The 23502-nt window shown below is 35.0% G+C and overlaps 1 protein-coding gene across 1 annotated transcript in view; it reads left to right on the top strand.

Annotated features, from left to right (window-relative positions):
• The window catches only part of CSMD1 (CUB and Sushi multiple domains 1), a 1238533-nt gene that overhangs the window by 1061884 nt on the left and 153147 nt on the right, over window positions 1–23502 (top strand). Inside the window, exons 38-41 of the mRNA XM_054821261.1 lie at window positions 8915–9033; window positions 14481–14550; window positions 16787–16903; window positions 20994–21203. Coding sequence (XP_054677236.1) covers window positions 8915–9033; window positions 14481–14550; window positions 16787–16903; window positions 20994–21203 — 516 coding nt within the window. The remainder of the gene's footprint in view (window positions 1–8914; window positions 9034–14480; window positions 14551–16786; window positions 16904–20993; window positions 21204–23502) is intronic.

Below are 23502 nucleotides of genomic sequence, written 5' to 3'. Positions count from 1 at the left end.
TTTGAAGTTCAATTTTTATCTTTTACTGTATCAGTTTTATTATCCCTGTGAGTCCTGAAAGAAATGTGTTCTGTTAACAAGTAAAAAGTATTTGGGAGCATGCAAGGTCTCTTGGATTTATGCTTTTGTTTGTCTCCTAATTGCCAGTCCCACCACTGTGCTCTGTTAAAGCATCTATTGACTTCAGTGGTTCCAATATTTCAGTGCCAGGGTTTTTCAGAAGTGCAACTTAGTACAGGTCAAGGTAGCAACATTCACATTCCAGAGCTTAGTTAGCTATTCTGTTGATAGTCTGGCAGGGAAGAATAATTTCCTTTTTATGTGGCTATGTGGTCTCTGCAGGGCCAGCAGGAATACAGTACCTCTGTCCGTGTCTCTGAATACAGAAACTGAGCAAATTCCCACAGCAAGAATTTACTGTTTTATATTGAGCAGTCACCTTTTTAGATCAAGAAAGAAGCAAAGAAGGAAATACTCTTCTGTGTAACAAGATGCAGATATTGCTAGTGTTTGATTTTGAATTCTGAAGCCTGAGATCATTTGGTCATCTACTGTTTGAAGCAGCATCGGAAAAATAAATACCTTTGGTTCAAAAGTCAGTCTAAAAATTGGAATAAAGATGTCCTTTTGTTGAGGGGTTGTAAAAAGTAAACACAAAAATGTTTGATATCTGGGAAAAAACATTCAACATGAAATGCTATGTTAGAACATTAGGTACTTTTGATAAAAGCAAAGGAAAAGGAAGACTAGATTCATAGGCTTTCTAAATAAAATGCTTTGCAGCTGTAACATTCAGCTATAGTATAAGAGGCCTCAGTTCCTTCTTGCATCTTCTTGCAGAAATTTGAACCTCTGAGTAGTCATAGTGGGGGTCCTAAATACCTACTTTTAAGGCTCTTCTGCTAAGCAGCTGGAGCAGGATTTGTGTCAGCATTCTAATTACTGGGAAAAATGGTCAATCATTCAAGTTCAACTTTTATATAAACACTTTGTAAAAAGTAGTAGAGCACTAAGATCAGATGTATAAAGAATACACCGCTGTTGTGAGGCCAGAGACCTAAGTTTAATGTTTTCACTTAGAGGACAGAGCTGAATTGGATGTATGTAGGATGTAGGTTTTCAGTTCTTGTTCAACTATGTGTTTTAGAAGTTTATAGAATGGAATTATAGAATAGAGCTTAGGAGTCTGTCTCCTTTGCTGAAATTCTCTGTATACCTCATTATAAGGATAGTCCTCTGAGTAGAAGCAATGTGGGTTCAAATCACTGCAGGTAACAAAGACCTTCTCTCTTACTTTTTCTAAGTTGTTAGCAGCTGCATCGCAGGAATCCATTCTGTTGTCTTCTTTCAGTTTGTCCAGAGGAAAAGCAATGGATTCTGAACCCTGCAGTAAGAAAGGCCTTCTTCCACATTCATCGATCCTGCTTTTTATTGTAGCACTGCTCTTTCATTCTATGTAGTCATAATAAAAGGAAATTCAGTGACGTATGGAAAAAAATAGTATTTCAAAGATCGATGACAGATTTCCAGAAAGATTTATATAACATCCCTTCATGATCAGAAAGCAAACGGAGGGGACACACTACATTAGAGAGAGGAAGAGAGAGCACAAAATTGCGGGGAAATATTGTTGATAAGTAAGAGTTAGTATCAGTATAGATTCATTTAAAAAAATGACAAAATTACACCAGTTTATTTGAGCTGAAAAACTGTCCCTTAGCTTTGTAAAAGAAAAGAAAAAGAAATAATAATAAATGACAATAATATAACTGTGCATGCAAACCAGAATGAATATGTATTTATGTATTTTATGCACAGCACTTCAGCAATGTAGATGCAGGGCATTAGTTATTCAATGGTGTCTTACCTATGGATAGACAGAAAGTTCATGGGGAAGAAAGAGTCCAAAATATAAATTTATCTGGTCCTCAGAGAACTGAAATCAGTGGGCACACTTTTTATTTAATTTTCAGCTAGGTCATTTTGTTCCTCTTTAAAGTATTTTGCTATAGAAATTTGGTGGGTCTTCTGTGACCCTGATTAAAATTTAATAATGATTTTATTAAGTATTTAATTTATAGCTATGCTTATTTTAGTATTTGAGGAACACTTTCATGAACCCAAATGCAATTCTGTATAGCTCCTGCTCTTTCATGGAAGGGGAATTAAGTTGTTTTCCTGAGCAATCAATTGCTATCAGTCAAAACTAACAGCAAAAATTCACAGTTGTTCTGATTTTTCATTGTATTTTGGGGAAATCCACAGAGATCATGACTTAATTTTATTTTCAGGAACAATAAACCAAAATACCAAACTTCATAGTTACCTACATCCCTCATGGTATACAGTCTTAGAGTTCTTTTCTTTTGCTACATGTACGTAGTTTCCAGTTAGCATTAATTGAAATTGTAAGTATGTATCAGAGGACACTGGATCCTTTAATATGGTTTTAGATATAAGTGTTTTGGAAAGAAAAAAAAGCTGTATGTCTTCAAAACTGAGAAATCTGTAATGCTTTTCATAATTTTGCAAATTTCTTCTCTAGTGAGAAGACCTTTAGGAATTACAGTGAAGACAATTAGCTTTCCAACTATAGATATTACCAGAAAAATGCCAATTAGCACTAGGAAGCTGCTGATCTTATCAGGTCCAAATAACTGTAGATCTTGCATCAGCAGGCTACAGCAGGGATTGAAGAGACAAAGTGGACCTAATAGTGTTTCATCTAGCCTTATCTTCTGCATACATTTCAAATTAGAGTAATAGGTAAAACTGCTCTAAACTAGCCATTCCGGAATCCTGTAGACCCCGTATGTCATATGAAAAAAGCATTAGGAAATGTGGATCACTTAGGAACACTCTCTTCATCCCAGAAGAAATTCCGAAGAACAAGGAGTGATAGAGGAGAGTATCCTTAAGTCACTACTAAATTATTTATGCAGAAGAGAAATTATGTCTCTGGAATAGAATTTGTGCATCACCTTAGTATTTTAGAATAAACAGATGAGAGTTTCTACTTTAAAAGATATTTTCACCAGTATAAATGTTATAACTATGCCTGGGTTTAGATCAGTAAGTTAGGGAAAACAGCTTTATTTCAGTAAAATATATTTAGTTTGCTATCATTTGATCACATATCTTATATTCAACACTGTGTATTGCTATTTTAAAATAACTTCATAGAACTCCATAAATACTTTATAAAAGCTTCAGCCACTGATGACAGCTTATTTTAATCCTAAATATTCCAAGATAATTTAACTAAATGAATAAGTATTGCTTTATTTCTTGAAATTTTGTCTTCCTTTTAGCAGTGTGTCTTTCTCTTGCTCTCCCTATTTGTGGGTTCTTTCTATGTATGTCTTTATTTTCATGGGAAGGATCTGGGCAGTCTGCTCCTGAAAACCTAAGTTCATGTCTATCCTAGGCAGTGCACATGTTCTCCCTGTAGCCTTCAAAAACACACAAGTCTTTTGGTGAATAATGTAATTTTGCCATTTACTTTAGGATGTTTTTGTGTTAGGCATCAAGCATGTAGGTATGAATTGGTTGTTCAAGCTGAGCGGTCATACTCAATTTGTATGCTACCATCAAATCGATGAGTTAAATGGGTTTTTTTCCTTTGAGTTTTGCAGGGGGTTTTGTGTTGTTATTTTTTTAATTCAGATACACAAACTCATTCAAATTAGAAGAAATAATTGGTCAGTGCCTTAGAAAAAAATCATTTTGGTCATAATCGAATTGTATATATTGTTGAGAGCCACTGTGTGGCATTGTTTCTTGTTATTTCAGAAGAGTTGTAGGTGTTAAACTGGTTGCAGTAACCTATGATGAGAAGCAAAGCCGTAAAAATATGCAACAGGTAACTGTAGAAAAGACAGGAATTAATAATTTAAATTAATCCTTCATATGCATGGGGTTTTTTTCCCCAAACTGTGGCAGAATAAATAACATATTTATTTTCATAACCACCAGTAAGTCCAATCAAAATGTGCTTTGTTGCATTTCTAATATGTACAACAGTAGGAAGAATAAATATTCCTGCTATTTGAATTCCTTTTAATGTTAATGAACAAAGGAAACAACTATCCAAATGGTATGGTTTAGAAATGTGCCTGTTTAATTCAATTGCATTTGTCGTCACTGATGTTTCAAGCTTGGTCTTAAAATGTCATTGATTAATTCAGTAGTAGTTTCAATATTTTCTTTAATGTACAAACAAATTAAAAGAAAGTCTGGAAATAGTGAGTGCTCATACTGCATGCTGCTTAAACCTCAGTTAAAGTCAGGTTTGTTTTAGTAAGAACTGAGTATGATGAATATAGGCATGTAGGTTTACACCACAAATGTCTATATGTGTGAATATATCCAAATGTAGTGATTAGAATTAAAATGTTTCAGTAAAAAACCTGTTTTATGCAATCAGTATTTTAACAATGTCATCTAGCCTTATTACCTTGAATTAGAATATATGGCACAATTCAGCATCATTCTTTGTAAGCTTTTGTTTTACCACTATACCAAGATAATGTTATATGTGTAAGAACATAAGCCTCCTTTTAGTTGCTGTCACCTTTTCTGAAGCTTCTCTGTTGCATGTTTTCAAGCACTAAAGGTTCTCAGGAGCTGATATAATGGATTCACTGGTAAGGGGACTAGACAGCAATGACTATCTTTTGCAGTACTTTTCTATCATAAAGATCTCTAATAAATTCGAAGATAAAAATCAGACTAGCAGAGAAGAAAATTTATTCTTCCAAGTAGCATATTGTTTTTGTAGGTCCAGATTAAGATCTTTCATGCAATTTGATCTTTAATGCCGCTCTTCAGTGCAGCAATCTTTTCTTTTTCCCTGTATTAAAGCAGGTGTGAATCACAAATCTGCCATTTTTAAGTTAGCGGGTCCTATCATTATGGCTATACAACTTGCTAGCTGTTGATATGAATCTGACCCCTCTTGCAGTAGTTCATTGCGATAAATGCATTTTCTAGGCTGGTGTCTGAAGCATGCCATTTTGGAAGGGACAGCTTGGGTTTTGATATACACCACCATCAAAACGGAAAAACCAATTCACTCCTGGTTGATGTTTGTAATATAATAAAGATCAATATATTTCAGTTAGCCACATAGGGGTGGGAGGGAGGAATTCAAAAAAGAAAGCCTGATGACTTTTGGTCAAGCTGTCAAGAAATTCTTGTGTTGTTCAGTTTGTAGCTTTCTGAATTGGACACTAATGGGCATTCACATTGTCAGATATGCCAGCAAGGATTTTCTTTCTGCCAGCAATGGCAGTGATGTTTGGACAGAATTTGAGGTAATTGTGGGCATGTATATAATTATGGAAGTGAGGCGTATTTGTCTTATGCCACAGCGAAGCCAAGAAAGTATTTAGCAGGCAGTAAGTGGAAGAAGGTCAGGGAGAGGGTTATCATTCTTGACATTGATGTGTTCTCTCATGTACTGCATAGCAGAAGCTGAGCTCTGAAGAGCATGCACTAAGCAATCCTTGTCCTTTTTTGATTGCTTGGACTTGACATTTAACATGTTTTCCCTTTATTACTGACTGTTCACATACAATCTAGTTTAATGTATTTCATAGTCTCTGAATATTTAAGTTCTCTAGTTTGTCCCTGGATAACAGAATTTTTTGCTTTCTCTTAAGCTTTCTTTAGATTTTCGGACTGGTTCTAGCTAAATTAGTTATTTAACTAAACTAGGCTAGTATTATGTAATGATTAGAATGATGAGGGTGAGGATTCACCATAATATTTGACTCTGTTTCTGACCTTCTCTTTGCTTTTGGGGAGGTAATATTGCTCCTTAATGTCAGGTATATCAAATAAAGTCAATTATGAGTGGGTTTTGCATAGTGGTTTGTGATACTCTGATAGAATATTCTATATTATAAGTTGTATCATCAGGCCAAAGAAGTAGTATATACCAAGTATTACACAAAGTATAAGCAGCTAGCAGAAAGAAAAAGTTTTTACCGGGTTATTAACATCTGTTAAAGATAAAATACATAGTGTAATACCGTATCTAACAGTTGCACAGAAAATGACTTTGAAGATTTTCTTTTGATCATAGTCTATTTAAATTCTGTATGCTATTTAACTAATGATAGAACTACATTACAAGCACATTATTAGTATTGCTATGCAGTCACTGTTATAAAACTGTTTCTGTGGCTCAGAAAAATCTGCAAAACTAACTTCCTTTATACACATCTAAGACCACAGGCCTGTAACTCTCAATACTGAGGTCAACCAAAATACAAATTTATTGAATACAGCAAGTGAACCTTAAATTTATATTCACGGAATTCAGCAAGTACATTGTTATCTGTAAGCAGTTTAGTCACATGTTTGTTAGGTGCTTATTTATTTAAGGGTGAGTTTGGAGCAGATCTTTTTAAAATTTATTTTCTATTCAAGAGTGAGAATGGTAAGGAAATGCAGAAATAAGGCTTGGTTCACTTAAGTTGTGTCTGAACACTGGATTCTCAAATTAGTAAACAATAGTGTATAAACTGTAGTCTGAATTATTGAAATAAGATGTTACCCTTCACTTAATGCTGGAGCAAACAGTTAGTTTGGTGGATGCAGATCACAATTATTTAGTACCTTTATTCAAAGAAAATTTCCAGACACGGATACATCCTAGGGAACTGCAACAAAACCAAAACCACTGGGGTTAATGATGATATCCTCATACCTATTTGGAACATTACAGCTCCACATAATGATCCCACGTGAAGTCCTTAGTGACCACATGAAGTCACCGTAACATCGTTTGAAAGTTGATGATATTGGTAGAACACCAAAATTTTAAATTCTGTGGTAGAAATTGCTGAAAATCTTAAAGTATGTTTAGATATTTTCCTAAATTATACATTCCAGTACACAAAGGAACTACTTCAGGGAGATCCTGTAGCTTGCAACTATTAAATAATTCTTTATGTGCTAATTAGAAAATATTTAATTTAATAATTCTTGCATCAGTTGTTATGAAGATTGCACTTCATAGCTTGATAGCTGTCACCCAGCATTAGAATGGCTTGCCTTTATCACTGTTCATTCCTGAAAAAAGTGAAATGTAGTAAGACTCAAGGGCACAGGACATAGAAAGAACATACAGGATTATGGAACGTATTTCCAGGAAAGAAAAAAAAATGGCTCAGCAATCACAATTTCAGGTGAAAGTATAAAAACTATTCCAAATTTCTCTGTGTTTCATTAGGAAAAATATATTTACTTCAACTAAACCTTGAGCTGCAAAAAACTGACTGGAAGTGGGTGAAGTGGGAAACACAAAATTGTTATATGTGTATTTAAGATTTGTAAAGCATTTATATTTTAGTGATGAAAAGTAGATACGTAAAGGTTTAGGGCATAAAGTTAAAGCCCTATCTGTATCAAAATGTGCAAATAGTATTATCTGAAAGAAAATTGTATTTCCGTAGAAAGATTAGGGTCTCAGTGAATAATATCAGATATTGTTTCATGATGAACCATCTGGAACAACAGACTCCAAAATGTCAGATATCAGAGTAAAGCCAAATATCATGTAATTTCCGTACTAAACACTCTGTCAAGTTGCACTTACTGTCACCAAAGGGGTTAGATTTCATAAGACGATGACGAGAATTGTAGCATTTAGTCAGTTATTTATTCATACAAGTGAACTGAAGGACACACAGTAGCACATTCAGAAATGTATTATTTTTATCTGATTTCTACAGAATTTTGTGCTAACAAATTCTAAAGATCTGTTCTCGCACATTGTGGAAATAATTCCCATTCTGTTCTGGCTTCTACATATCATATTTTAATAAAATATAACAGCTACATATTTATGTTTCAGTAGTAACTTTCTGTAATTAATATATGACTTCATGATTAAGATTATACATTTTAAACTGATTTTTTACTTCAAAGAAAGTTTTTAATTTTATAAGGGAAATGAGATTCTGTTGTCAGACCATAAACTGACAAATTAATTTTGCTGGTCTTTCTGTTTGCAAAGAAAATCGTGAAAGCACAAAATTACTGAATCTAATCCGTTTCTCAACTGTTGTGTTCATGTGGAGCATTTTAGCTTAGATAGCGGAGATATTTAATTTTCATTTGTACTGACTAACAAACTCCTTAGATAAGCACACTAGGTAAAAAAAGAAGTGTGATATGCGCTTGGCTAAAAGCAGAAACTAGTACTTCAGGTTGCCAAATTTAAGTGAACACATTTGAGAATTTACTAATATGGAGAAGCTTCATAAAACTAATCTGTTTGCTAACATTTGGCTTAAAAATGGTTAAGAACAGGCTGTCCTGTCACACCTGTGCAAAGATTTAGTTTTAGGTTAAGAGTACTAAATTTCAGATGTCTGAACTTCTTTATAGTCAATGGAGTTGTCTAAACATAAGGAACACCCATGGCCTTTAGCTGCTCTTCTAAAAGGCTCTACCACCTAACCTCAGTAGTTCTGCTCATCTATTGTTGAAAAGAGAGAATATGCATAAAGTGTGTTCACTCTTTCTCTCTCCATTTCCTTGACAAGGACCAGAAAGAAAAAAAGAAAAAAAAAAAAGGATGTTTAATATACTAGAATTACCATACTGGTTGAAGACAACAAAATGGCATAGTATGTGATAGCAACATGATATAATAATTGGTACAGTCACAGTATATAATCTTTGTGTTTCAGTCATAACATTTGTATTCTGCAGGGCAGTCCTGAAAACTTCTGTGTTTTAAACAAAGTTTCAGTTTAATGTTGAAATAAATTTGTAATTACTGTTCTCTTTCCCTTTCCACCCAATGCTGTGGAAAGAATTCATTAGAGCAAAGAATATCAATGAAGAGCTTTTGTCCACTTATCTATGTTTTTTCAATATTTCTGTTTACTTTCCTCAGCTGTAGGCCTTGCTGCCTGTCCAGAACCAGTAATTCCTAGCAATGGGATCAAATCAGGAGATAGATATATGGTGAATGATGTTTTGTCATTTCAGTGTGAGCCAGGATATACATTACAGGTATTTCTTTCTTTCTTTCTTCTTCGAATTATACACTGTGGAATAATTGCAACAAAATCTCAGTAGACTCACAAAACCTATTTTAATGAAGAGTCTGTAGTGTGTCCATAGAGGTGATTTAAGTAGAGCCTATGTGAGTACTCCCACATTATAAAGCTATGAATGTGTAGCATGTCTGGCCTTCGGTAATTTCTGGGCTGGCGAATCTTGTCTTAGATGAACATATCATCGAGCAGTAAAAACCATCAAATGGACAAGGAAATAACATGGTTAAAATGTTTTCTCTAGAAAATTATTTTAGTACTATGCTTATTAAAACCGTACTGTTTTTCCATTTTTGGAAATGGTTCCTCTGGGTGAAATTTTAACCACAATGGTAAAATACGTCATGGGATTTCATATTCTGCTCAGAAATTATAAAATTTAGTTTCTAAAGCAAATTTTATTCCTGCTAAATCTACTCAGAAAAATCTTTCAAGGAAAGAAATATTGCAAATTAGTTCACAGATTGGGGATGTTCACTGTTCACACGCTGTTTTAGTTTCCCACGGTAGACATGTTATTGAGCTATTGTTTGTAAATGTCGCAGCACTATGTAAATCTAAGACTGAAAGCTTTTTTCTTCCCTCATTAGTTCCTCTAATTCATTTGCATATATTCTACCACTGGTGCGATACATTGAATACATCTGAATTCAGAATATTTTGGGTGATAAGAGGTCCCACTCAAGGCAATGTAAAACCATATCACTGTATCAGAGAAAGCAAAGTGTCACAACTTCGGCTCCAGAGAAGGATAACGTCATGACTCCCTATCTGATGTTTGTCAGTTCAGTGCTCCCTCAGCATACATAGGCTTATTCTTTCATCTCAGTATTCTTTACCATTCTCCTAAAATTCAGACAGGATTTAGACTGAACATCTTAGCTCTAGGCTATCTGTGGGAACACCTGCACTTGAAAAGTCTCTCTAGGTAATCAGCAATATGCTTACCTTTTCAGTCATGTACTACAGATATAGGGTCAAGTCTGTAACCTAATCCATGCTCTTCACATTTATAGCATGACTTGAAACAACCTGTTTCAGAAGCATCCCATATCCATAGCAAAAAAGATTCCATCATACGTATATCCTACGAATTAGAAAAGATGCAAGGCTTGTGCACAATAAAGCCTACTCTACCCATCCTGAGCAATTGCTGCTCGTTTAATGGTTCGAGGATTACTTACAAACAAGCGGACGGTTCATATATAAACTGCTTAAGTTTTTCTCCTAGGAAAATTTAATATTATTTTGAAAATACCTACTGTTTTAAAACTTTTAACTTTTGGACTTTATTAACTTTATTTTCCCTATTTCATCTTTCCCTTACAGTATCCTTTGTAGGTAGCAGTAATGTCAGTAAGAAAATGAGAGACATACAAAATTTGATATCATATTTTTATTATCTGGTCCCTTCAGAAGGACTGGCTGTCATTAAAGGTTGATTCCCAAATAGATTCTGACTTCCATTTAAAGACTGCTGATGAACCATTAACCTTTTTCTATTTCAAAGTAGCATTAAACTAAGTATATGATGAAATGCCATACTCTACAGATCTATCTATATTGCTATAGCCAAGGCAAAGTTTTGAGAACTGAACTTTATCTTCAGTGCTAAGAATGGAGTGCTGGCATGGTTTCGGCCTAGGTGGAGTATCACAGTCCAGTAATTATGATAAGCCAGAGAGTATTCCTGATAGGCAGTTTCCTTCATGGCACTTTGTTTTGGAGGTGAATTTGGAAGAAGAAAGTTAAGGAGTAAGATATACAAAAGAATGTGCATTTGACCTCAAGGCTAGAAAACGAGCCAAGTACTTCTACTAGTACGGGTGTAGCTTATGTGTTCTTATAATCCTTTTTTGTATGTGTTGAGCTAAATTTATTGTTATTAATCCCTAGACTCAGGACATTCTATTTCAATGCAGAATCTATCTGGAAGTCAGCCTATAATAAACTTGGTTACACAACAGTAAATATAATTGTATTCTAAGATTTATTGGATTAAATCAAAAGTAATCTTTTTTTGCTTCTTTAAGAAAGATTTCTATTTTGAATATTTGTAGAAAAAAATGTGTGGAATTCTTTATGTATTTTTATTCAGTTCCACCCTATGGTGAAAGGATCAGGATCTGATGGTGATGCTGATAGGCCTGTCATATAATTGCTGTTCATCTTAGCACCTCATTGCTCTGATACAGGTCACTGCTTCTGAGCCATTAAGACTGAAATATATATAGGTGAACATCTGGTTGTTGGGTAAGCCTGTAGCAGTGATGTGATGATAGAAAAAAGTGAAAAACTTCCTATATACTAACTGTTTCCTCTGGAGATGGAATAGCATCTAATCCAATTTATTCCATCTGAAAGCCAGCTATCTAATCTGAGTCGGCTATTTAGGCTGTCATTGTGAAACTACAGATAAACAGCCACACACCTCCAAGGGCTGATTCATACTAAAATTTTGTGTTAGGACAGGTACCTTACTCTGAAAGTATTGTCTTTCTTCACTGATTAGGATATCAAAAGGTTAACATGGGTATCTAACTTTAAACTGCTTAGGTTTGGTGGGGTGACTCCTACTTTTATTGCTCATCATATTGCACGCTCTTCTCTCCCTACTTTTTCAACTATGAAACATCTGAATTTTGCTTATGAAAAAAATGGCATGATTACATTTTTATGACCTGGATTAGAAATAGATAAACCCTCAAGATACAGCATCATTAAATTTTCTGTCCATACTTAAAATAGTACAGCTGAAATATTGAGGTGAATATGAATACCTCAGAAGTATTTGGAATGAATACAGGGAACCTTTTGAAGATACACATTGCTAGCCCTGAATTGATGTTTTAAATCTATTTTTACTTAGAAAAAAAATCACAAATGTGAGCTCATAAATACAGTATTAGTATAAAACAGTCATGTATTTGTGAGGAAGAGATCTGCACATAAGAAACTGATCTGTGTTAATAGTAAACTTTACTACACTGTGTCTATCACTGTCACAAAACCACAGAACGTCTTTTGTCTTTATGCAAGTCTTTTCTGTAATCCTCGAATATGACTAACTGCACTTTTATTTTTATACTTACAGGGAATCTATAATAACATGCTGTCTTAAAATTTCATAGCATATTGTTCCTTAACTGTCCTTCTTACCTCTATTTCCATACATATATTAATTTAATCCTAACTGTGGAATCTGACTTACATAAAAACTGGTTTCATGATCTTGTCTCAAGTGTAAAACAGAAGACCTTCAATATCCAAATTCAATAGAAAAGACTGAATCTTTTCAAAATATTAGTGAGGATTTCTATGCTATATAGACTCTGCTGTAAGAAAGTGCATACACATGTACGTATAGTATGTTGCTCTGACAGGACAAGTAAAAATAGCTCTAAATTAAAAAGAAATAATAGTGAAAACAAGGTTTTACGAGGCACAGTATGTTTGCTATTCAACATGTATAGATCAGCATAACTTTGCAGATCTGTGGGTTGGGTTTTTTGGTTTTTTTTTTCACTCTAGCTGTGAATTTACCCTCAGTCTTTAGAGAACATATTCACAGCTAGCAATAACAATCAGGTGTGGATTAGTTTATAATTGAGACTTACGAGAAAAGTCATAGAGCTCAAACTACTACCTGGAGATGCATAAGAAAGGTAATTGCTAGCTGTAGGATTAAGTGTCTCCCCCCAGGAGGGGACTTTAAAAGACTGAAATCAGAGTGTGCTCTTGTTGGGAAGAGGCTTGAAGCCAGAGGAATCATTTCATTTTATTTTTCAAAAGATCTTTTATAGGCCATTCTACTTTTTTTCCTGACTGTGGTAGTTAAATTATGGCTTCCCCCCCGACTCACATGAGAGACATGCAATCATATAAGACTAGGAAGAGAGAATAAAGTAAAACAGGGAATATTGCATTAAGTAAATTATTCAAAACCTCATCCGTTTTGCAAGTAACTAAGATGACACAATAAATGCATTTTTCCTTTAAAAGAAAAAGGATTTTTTTTAAAAAGGTATTTTATTGAATTGTTAACAATTTGTAGTATTTTTATAAGAAAAAAAAATTTAATTTTTCATATTTTTAAGGAAAACTGATATTTTTTTTCCTTCCAAACCATTTTTTCGAAATGCTTCAGTTTGCCTTTCAGAAGCTGATTCTTTAAATTTACTTAAATAAATTATTAATTAAAGTAGTTTTATTCCATACAATTCTATATGAACTTTATTCAAGGTAGTGTGTATAGTTTCTTTTTTGTAAACATACCAAATGATGCAGAAGTAATTTCATCAAATGGATTTTCCTTTACTGTAGTTTACTTATTCTATCTTTTTCTTATTTTTATGAAAATTTGAGTGCTATGGACAAATAATATTTAAATGAATCTTCATATTATATTGATAAAATGTGCTACCTTACTAAATATTAGACCCTTAATACACTTAATAAAAATAAACAAGAGAGATTAAGTGACTTGCCCAAGTCTGTATAACCAAATTATTAAAACAGGAACTAAACCTTACTCCCATGCTTCAATCTTTATATCAGACTCTCTCACTCCTGCCAGTTTATTCAGCTTTCACATTCCAACAGCAGAATGCATAACCTGTGTTCCTCAGAGGAAAGAATTAATAAAAATTTGTGCTACTGTTAATTTTCAGTTTGAACTGTTACCAGTGCAGGCAAACCTGGGAGCATTTTGCAGTTGGTCCTGGGCAGCCACCCTGAAGTATGTAGAAATAGGCTTTGCAGGTCACTTCCAGCTACATCATTCTGCTTGGTTTTGTGATGTTTTTAAAAACAGAGTAAATTAAACGTGACAGCTAAATAAAGAGGCACTTGCACTTTTACAGCTGTCTGCCAAGATGTTGCACGTATGCAGTGGGTCATGTTGTGAGGCCATGTGAGAGTGCAAGGCCTGCTGGTAATTGTGGATGAGTCTTGGTATGGTCCATATCTATACCATCTGTAGCAAGCAGATGTGAAACAAATTCCTCTCTGGGTCTATACTACTCATTCAGAGCAATGGTTGATTCACTCCAGATTGCAGCCTGAAAATGAACTAGTGGATGAGAACCCTGGAATTGAAACAGGGAGTGAGTCAGCTGATTCTGTCCTGTAACCAGCCTTATATTTAGTAAAAAATGTGAAGAGGTTTACAAGTTATCAAAGGAAGAGTGTTTTAGAACATTTATCCAGTAGAAAAATAAGAACATAAAACCTGAAGTATTTGAAAATAGAGTTTAACAAATTCATAAAAGTAATTATAATGCAGTTGATTGATATAAAAAACCTACACAGATAAGATGATCCAGGAGGTCCTCTGTAGGTCAGCCTTCCTGGAAAGTCCCATAATGAGTATCTGTAATCTAATACTTTGCCCTTTCCAAACAGGGCCGTTCTCATATTTCTTGTATGCCAGGAACAGTTCGACGCTGGAACTATCCATCTCCTCTCTGCATTGGTATGGGTACTTATTTGTTTTCAGTGTGTTCTGAATATCAGTCAGAATAAAATCCTGGCTTTGTCATGCCTATTGTTCCTTCACTTAATTCTGTTTCATTCAAAACTTTTTTGAGTTTCCATGTGTATCTATGAAATACTGAAAAATTACAATAAGCTTTTTCTTCATATATAAAGTATATGCTAATTAAAAAAATATTGTGACAGTGGGCAAAGGAGGAAACCCAGATGTTTACTGTTGTTTAGCTTGTCCTCAATAGTGTGCTTTGAATCAGGCTGAGTCTTCTTCAGATGAGAGAGGAAGTTAAGAGATTCCTTTTGCAGCATGCTCAGCTTGGAGAACCTTCTCAAGAACAAGGCAAGTCATGCAGGAAGCTGATGAGACTTCTCAAAGAAGCAGGCAGCCTGTCTGCGGTGAAGACCAGCTCTGAAGCCAAGCTTTCAGGGGTAGTGGAGTGAAAAAGAGTTTTAGGGATCCAGAAAAGGCTGTCTCTCTTTATCTGAGAAAGCTGTTAAAACAATGCTGAGTTAAAAAGCAAAGCTGAAAAGAATTTCCCTTTTAAGCACACTGAGACCTTACTCAACAGATCTGAGTTTTCCCTGTGTAGATAATAATCTTATTCTACTATACTGCTTCCTGATTAAATGAAGTTTAAGAGAGTCAAGATTCTGGTGTCTTTTGGATGCTTATTTCAAGAAAAAGCAGGAATGGACAGGAGGGAAGTACAGCTCCCTCATAATGGTCTATCACTTCAGCTTTGAAGTGCATTCTTCAGTGAATGCTTTTAACTTTAATATTCAGTCGGCAAAAGCTGTTTCTTTTAGCTTCATATCTAAGAGGAATTTAAAAGATTGGGATGATATCAAGCAATATTAACATGAAATGGTTTTAAAGATTCCTTGTCAGGTTGGGTCTATATATTATTTTCTATTGTCAACTTCTAAAGAGGCAGTCACTTCTGATTAATATGAAAGGAGTGCAGTTCCTTCAAATCAATTTTAGAAATGGAAAATTTATTCAGGAAGGTGTACTTCAAGATTTGGGTGGGGTTTTTTTGGTGCTAATCTTATGCTTCACCTTATATATTAAATATAGTTCCTATTTTGAAGTGTGCTCATTGAATTATTTTTTTTTTCCTTTAGTTCATGAAATTTTGCTGTCCTGGAAGATAAAATACCCCCAAGAAAACAAACAAACAAACACTTAAAACACACAAACAAACCCTCTCTCACTTCCAACCCTTAAAATGTTGATTTTTATAGAAATGCAACGCAAAATCTATTATTTTCACTAAATAGTGTATTTAATATTGCAGGAAGGTAGAGACATTTGAGAAGTTTGAGAGGGATTTCTCAGCTTCTTAGTGGAGTTTTTCCTATTTTGATTCAATTGTGTCGTCTAACTAGTAGATTATTTTCATTTTTTCAGTACAATTATCACCACACACAGTATCACAATTCTGTTACCAGATCATACATCACTGTAAAACCTGGCATGACAGCTCATAGGCTTTAAAGTTGTCATTCCTCAAATAATAAATATAAATTATAAGATTTTAATTTGATTTCTTGAACTTACTCTTCCTTCATATTATTGTCCTAGCAAAGGTGTAAACTCAGGCACTTCTTTACAAGTTGCTTCTCATATTTATAGTTTAGCTTTATGTCATCCTAAATGATGCAAATGGCTTCTTAATCTCCAAACACATGAATTTGCTGAAGAATATCATACAGATAGTAAGCAAAGAATAATTCTGTTATGCAGCTAATCTGTCCTCTTTCTGAATTAAAGAAAAAATGCAGTGGGATTTTTTTGTTTGTTTGTTTTTAAACTCAAATGTGATTTTGGCTATATTAACTAGCAGATCTGCAGCTACATCACAGATCAGTGTCATAATTCAGTTTAATTCCAGATTTGTTCCTCTGATTATGAAGCCTATCTCAACATAGCACCAGACATTTTTAACCATAATTGGCAAGCTGAGACAATGGGTTACCCAGTCTATATGTACAACTACACATTTGCAGTAAAATCACATTGAACATATTGCATTAAGAATTTTACTCTAATTCTTTTCTTTTTTTTCTCCTCCATGAGGAATGTTTTGACTGTGATAAATTTTACTGCTTGGGGGTCATGGGGATAAAATGGAAAATCCATTTTTGGAATTAATCATATGCCAAACATTAAGAAATAATATTAAAAGATGCAGTAACTTTCTTTTTATTTTTAATAGCTAAATGTGGTGGAACACTGACAAACATGGGTGGTGTGATCCTGAGCCCAGGTTTTCCTGGAAATTACCCTAGTAACTTAGATTGTACATGGAAAATTTTATTGCCTATTGGATATGGTAAGTAAACTTACATTTGAACAGCAATTATTTGTAATAATTGATTTAAATATATATATAAGAATATTCTAATTTCCAGTATGGAATAGATTTTATCCAGCCAATGTATTGTAAAGCCCGTACATAAGTAGGTGTTATCTTTTGATTTGAAGATGATTGGCAGTTTAAAAATATGTCTTTGTGAAAGCAACTTGTTATTTGTAAAACTCAGCCTTTCTCAGAAACTGATTTCAGAGCAAATAAAATCTGCTGTATGAAGATATATCAGATGAAATAGATAATGTAACTTCTAAATTAATCACTGGTCTTCTTTTTAATGTCCTTTCATCTTCCCCCAAGTGACTTTTTAACAGTATTTTTTATGTTCTATGAAAATGGACAAAACGTCATTTCTAGCACTATGAATTTGATTAAAACCATTCTAAAACTATATTCCAAATACCAGGTAACAGTTGCCAACTTAGAATGCTTCTAGGTTTGCATTAAATCTATCGTCATATGGAAAATGTCTTCACAAAGAAATAATAATTAGATAGAGAAGGTAATCATGGATAATAAAGGATCTATAAGTCCATGTATAAAACACTATCTTTTATCATTATCAGAAGTCAAAAAGGAATAAGTTTTCTTGCTGTGAAACATTATGCCCCATACTGTGAATTCAGTGCTAGTGTTCAAATAAGAAAATTAATTTTAAAAGCTTATTATTAAATTCACTATACCCATCTCTGGAAATGAATTTATTTTCTGTGTTTTCCATTGCATTCATATGAGGGATTTTTCTATAAGATGTACTACTTACGTAGAGTGTATTATACTAAGTTTATTTGTAGAAATACTTTGCTGCTATTTAGAACAGTGCTTTTTATCAGTGCATACCTGGTAAAATTGATTCATCGTATTTACAGCCTTAGTAGCCTTAGATAGCCTTAGGATGACCATAGACAGGACAACCTTAGCTAATTTGGGCATTCTAAGGCTACATTTGCAGAAAACACAAATGATAACCAACTGTTCTGGAATGATGACATCCTGATTAGGCTACTACAATATGGCCTTTTAAAAACAATCCTTCATATTTCTCAGAGTTGCTCTTTTTCTTTAAGCTTTTCCATGTAGACAATGTTTCATGGATTAATTATGCAAGAGTCTTGTATCCTATTATTATCCTTCTCACTTCTCAGAAAGTCTCTGGTAGTGGTAATCCTATAAATAGAAAAGATTTTGTTTGACAAGGGATTTAACAGATACAAGGTGTTCATACCATTGATCTATCATTGCTTTCAAAAATACTAGAAGAGGACAACTTTTATCATAAAGTCGCTACAAGGATATTTTCCCCAAAGTCTCTGTCAGTTAATGCACAGATAATGTCTTTATACCAGGTTTAAACAATGTGATTGATGTGGTTTCACATAGAAATTCCACTGCAAAATCTTGGATACTATTTTAGTTACGAGTATAAATTTGTCTACCTAAGAGCTGTTTGTCTACATTCATTCTATTGTATCAAAACAAATACATGAAATCAGTGAAACATAGAAAACTTTTCCAAAATTGAATAATGGTCCAGGATTTTATTTTTTTTTAAGGATTTTAATGTGGTACTGATTGAGTTAGAGTTTAGCACTGTGAATAAAACTGATCCAGAGGACACTCACGGACATGTAATGATTGATTCAAACTCCACTGAAATAATTAACCTTACCGTGACTTCATCTCTCAGTAAATATTCCTTTATTCCCATCCATTTATTCAAACTTTCTAACTGAATAAAGTCCATGGTATCGACTTTGTGTAAGCACACAGGTGTGCTTAAATAAAGTCCACCAATAAAATCGTGGGGGCTAAATGTGTCCCAAAGTATAGTGGTCTCTCCGTTGCATGAAAATATATATATAAAAGAAGACCCTATTACAATCCAAACATTTTAAACAGATGGAAAGTACATCTTTTCAAGTGAGTTGCAGTGATTTCGCAGTGATTTCAGGTAGCTGTTAATTGATTAACATTTGTAAAAAAAGATTATCTCAGCTTGGAATTCTCATTATTTAGAGTCTATTCAAGTGAGAGAGGAAATCCTGTTGAGATTGGAGCAGGAAGTAGTATAATTATAGATTGACCGAATAATGATTTATTTTCTATAACTATCAGTTTTATTCTGTATAGTTTTATGTAAGTAATGATTTAGTGTAGAAAACTTTGACATATCAAACTGACAATTGTAACTTGTATAAACTTAGAGTTAAGGCTTCAGTGACACATACGGTATGTCCTCTGATTGAAATGAGTATCTTTCTTTGAAAAACCTTTAGAAAAAAAATGTTTATGTTTGTGGCTATTTTAGGCAGTTTAAATTTTTAAAAGATACTGGTAATCCTACTTTTTACTTTTAAAATACAAAGCTTTTCTATACTGAATATTTACAAATAGTCATATAAATTCCTTCTCAGTAATTAAATAAGAATGATTCGATTTTAAAGGTACTCTGTGGCTCATCAGAGGCTATTTCAGAACAGCAGGCTACTTTTACATCCAGTCTCTGGTGGGAATCACTAAATGCTGATAGTGAAGTCAAGATGTTTCCGAGCTGCTTGGTGTCCTACCTCATCTTAAATCCCGAGAGCATTAGTGACTTCACCCAAGTCAGACTAACCATATCAGACACCATACGAGATAGTGACATGGCTGACATTGAGACTTTGATATGTTCTGTATGTGTCTCTCAATTGATAGCATCAGAACAAATTTTCTTATTCAGCAACTGAAATACTTGTTTTCATATCTCCTACTCTGCGTGGGTCAGAGAAGGTGCTAGAGCTAAACAACCCATATTCTTATAAATGCTCTATAATAATTGGTTTATTCAGTAGGTTCTTTGGTTTCTCCTGTAGCAAAAAAAAAATCCATTTTATATAAATGATTAGATATCAAACCACAGATGCAAAGAAAGGAGCTATAGAGCAAGACTGAGTGAATGGTGTACCCTGGTGATTAATCTATAAGGTATTCTCCTAGAATGAACAATATGTCTCTACTGGTGTTTAAGAATGTGAGGCAGAGAGTTAAGGCATTGAATATTTCACATTGCTTTGTTGGCTAATTCAGTAATTCTGCTTTATTCCATTCCAGCTAAGTTCCTCATAGTCTACCAGAGCAAGATTAGGCCCAAGCAGCACGGTTACAAGTTACTTGGTACCACTTGGCTTTCAAAACGGGAGTTCATCCTCTATCCCTCTTGTGATACTATATATACACACAATTTGGGAAGCATGAATTCCAAGTCCTTAGTCCACATGAAGTAGTGCCAGAACTTAAAACCGGCTCTTCCCATGAGATTAAGCTTATACTTCTGACTGTTCAGGATTTCAGGAGTTGTCTCTCTCCCTTTGATTTTGCGAGAAAGCCCTGGTTCAACCACCAGACTTCCAGAGAGGGCTTGTGGTAAATGATCCTGAGCAAGGACCTGTCACGAGTCCAGAGTTCAGTGCATCTTACAGTGCTGTGTGCAGTTGAATGGCTCTAAAGACACACTGTCCCAAGCTGGAGGGAAGAGGAGGTGTATATAGGTGACTTGGCTCAGGAAAAACAAGGTAGACTAGATAGTTGGAACTAGGTAGGTGAACTTCTGCCTCTGAAAGGTCACTCTGTGAATAACCTTCCTGGGTGCTGAGCTGATCCCGAGCCTCTATGAGAGGCCTGGCCCAGCTACAGTAGTGCTCTTTCAGCAGAGTCCTGACCATGCCGTGACACAGCAGGATTTGTGACATGCCCCTCCCTTGAGTGTTTCTGCTGGCTGTTTTAGGAACCTGACAAATATCTGATTGTTGACTTAGTGACTTTGTTTCATTCGTCCCTTCATGTGTGGTTATGATATTTATTGGGAAACAAAAAGTTAGAAGCTCCAACTCTTGCAATACTCAGCGGCTATTTTCTAAATTTAAGCATCCCACTTTGAATGATGACTAAAATATAAATGTGCCAATAACAATTATTATGACCTTTTTTTTTGTATTTGCATACTGTAGCATAAAGCAATATGAGTTACAAAATTCTAGTTTTAATTTTTCTTGCTTTCTCAATGCTGCAGGTGCACACATTCAGTTTCTGAATTTCTCTACTGAAGCAAATCATGATTTCCTTGAAATTCAGAATGGGCCTCACCACACCAGCTCTATGATTGGCCAGTTTAGTGGAATGGACCTCCCATCACCCTTGCTAAGTACAACTCATGAAACACTTGTCCATTTTTACAGTGATCACTCAGAAAACCGGCAAGGATTTAAGTTGACATACCAAGGTGAGAGGAACTAGCACAACTTCATGGTTAAAAAGGAAAAATAAAAAATGTCATTTATTTATTTTAATTTTTTAAAAATGCTAGGCATATACTATATAGCATTTTTAAATCTGTGGGTGGTTTAATCCATAGGTTGAACTTTTTTACAACTGAAATTGTGTTGAATTGGAATCTGTTTTACTGATATAAAAAACTGAAGCCAAGGTGATGTCATTTGCCAAAGGTCATATGGCTGATACTCTTTTCCATCCCGTTAAGGTGTACTGTTACTGGACAATACTGCTAATATTCACTGTCTTGTTTTCCTGTTTCTATAATCTTGTTATTGTAATGAATGAGGATTTCAAAACATAGTATTAATAATTTTAAATATTCAGGTGAAAAATTTTATAATTCTTATGTTATATTTTTGCAGTCTAGACTTGTGTGAAAATTAACAAGAAATTAAAAGACACCAGATAATACATATTCTGTATCTGTGTTTTAAAATACATAAATTCAGTATTTGAACATGTGAACTTTTTGTGGTCTTCTACTGTTGGCTTTTTTCTTCACCTTCATTGTTTGAACCCCATTGCAGGATCTGAACAGTTTAACAAAACGGAACAGCTAGTTGAATTCTCATCTAACTGCAGTGAGGGAGATTCATGCCACCTTATTCTAGGCTCTTAATTTAAGTAACTTGGTTAGGTTTTTATAAATATGTATATAAGCCTATATGTTTGTATAAACATATGTGTTGTGGGTTAATCCCAGTGGGGTGGAGGGAAGAAGAAAGGAATAGTAAAAGCAAGAAAACGTGGGGGCCAAGGTGAAAAAACATTATTTAATAAGTGAAGGATAAGAGGAAGAAGAGAGAAAGAAAACAAAACAAAACAAGTGATGCAAAGGCAATCACTCACCACCTCCCACAGGCAGACCGATGCCCAGCCAGTTCCCAAGCAAAAGATGGCTAACCTCCCCTCTTTTCCCTTTATTGCTGAGCATGATTTTATATGGCATGGAATATCTCTTTGTTTAGTTCAGGTCATCTACCAGGTTGTGTGTTCCCTCCCAACCTATTGCACACTCCCAATCTATTCAACAAAGCTCAACATGACCCAGCAATGTGCACCTGCAGCCCAGAAAGCCAACCATATCCTGAGCTGCATCAAAAGAAATGTGACCAGCAGGTCGAGGGAGGTGATCCTGCCCCTCTATTCTGCTCTCATGAGACCCCACCTGGAGTACTGCGTCCAGCTCTGGGGGACCCAACATAAGAAAGGTATGGACCTGTTGAATCAAGTCTAGAGGAGGGCCGTGAAGCTGATCAGAGGGCTGGAGCACCTCTCCTGTGACGACAGGGTGAGACAGTTGGGACTATTCAGACTGGAGAAGATAAGGCTGCAGGGAGACCTTATAGCGGCCCTCCAGTACCTAAAGTGGGCCTTACAGGAAAGATGAAGAGACACTGTTTATCAGGGAGTGTAGTGACAGGACAAGGGGTAATGGGTTTAAGCTGAAGGAGGGTCGATTCAGATTAGATGTTAGAAAGAAATTCTTTACTGTGAGGGTGGTGAGGCACTGGAACAGGTTGCCCAGAGAGGTTGTGGATGTCCCCTCCCTGGAAGTGTTCAAGGCCAGGTTGGATGGGGCTTTGGGCAACGTGGTCTAGTGGAGGGTGTCCCTGCCCATGTCAGGGGGTTGGAACTGGATGATCTTTGAGGTCCCTTCCAACCCAAACCATTCTATGATTCTATGATTCTATTCGCTGGTGGGGCAGAGCAAGAAACAGAGGTGGCTTTGATGCTGTACCAGCACTGTTCAGCAAAAGCCAGAACATCAGTGTGTTACCAGTATTGGTTTGGTCACAAATCTAAAACACAGCACCATATGAGCTGCTGTGAAGAAAACTAACTCTATCGTAGCCAGGCCCAGTACAGTATTTATTTGCATACACATATATACTTGTATATACATATATACAGTTACAATTAGACCATATCTTCGGAGTCAGTGGATAAAGAGGAAAAATCTTCTGGCAGATGATTCTGAGCACCTGAATTAGGCTAATGCTCATAAAGCATGCCCACAAAGAGGTCACATCTCTGTATTGCCTGTGGAGTTTTGTTCTGTCACATAGTCTTAGAAGTAGGGAATATGCTCACAGCACACCCACCTGGTGTGATTTTTATTCTGAGCAAAGGTAATTGTGATTTTTAGAATTTTCTGGAAAGAGAGGAAAGTGGCAAATTGCAGAAATGCAAAATAAATAAAATACAAAGCTATGTGGTATGTTTTCTGTATATTCTCCAATAAT

Source organism: Grus americana, chromosome 3 (genome assembly GCF_028858705.1).
Source record: "Grus americana isolate bGruAme1 chromosome 3, bGruAme1.mat, whole genome shotgun sequence".
NCBI classification, from domain to species: Eukaryota; Metazoa; Chordata; class Aves; order Gruiformes; family Gruidae; genus Grus; species Grus americana.
Note: the sequence above shows the minus strand (reverse complement) of the source record. Positions and strands in the feature narration are given on the sequence as shown.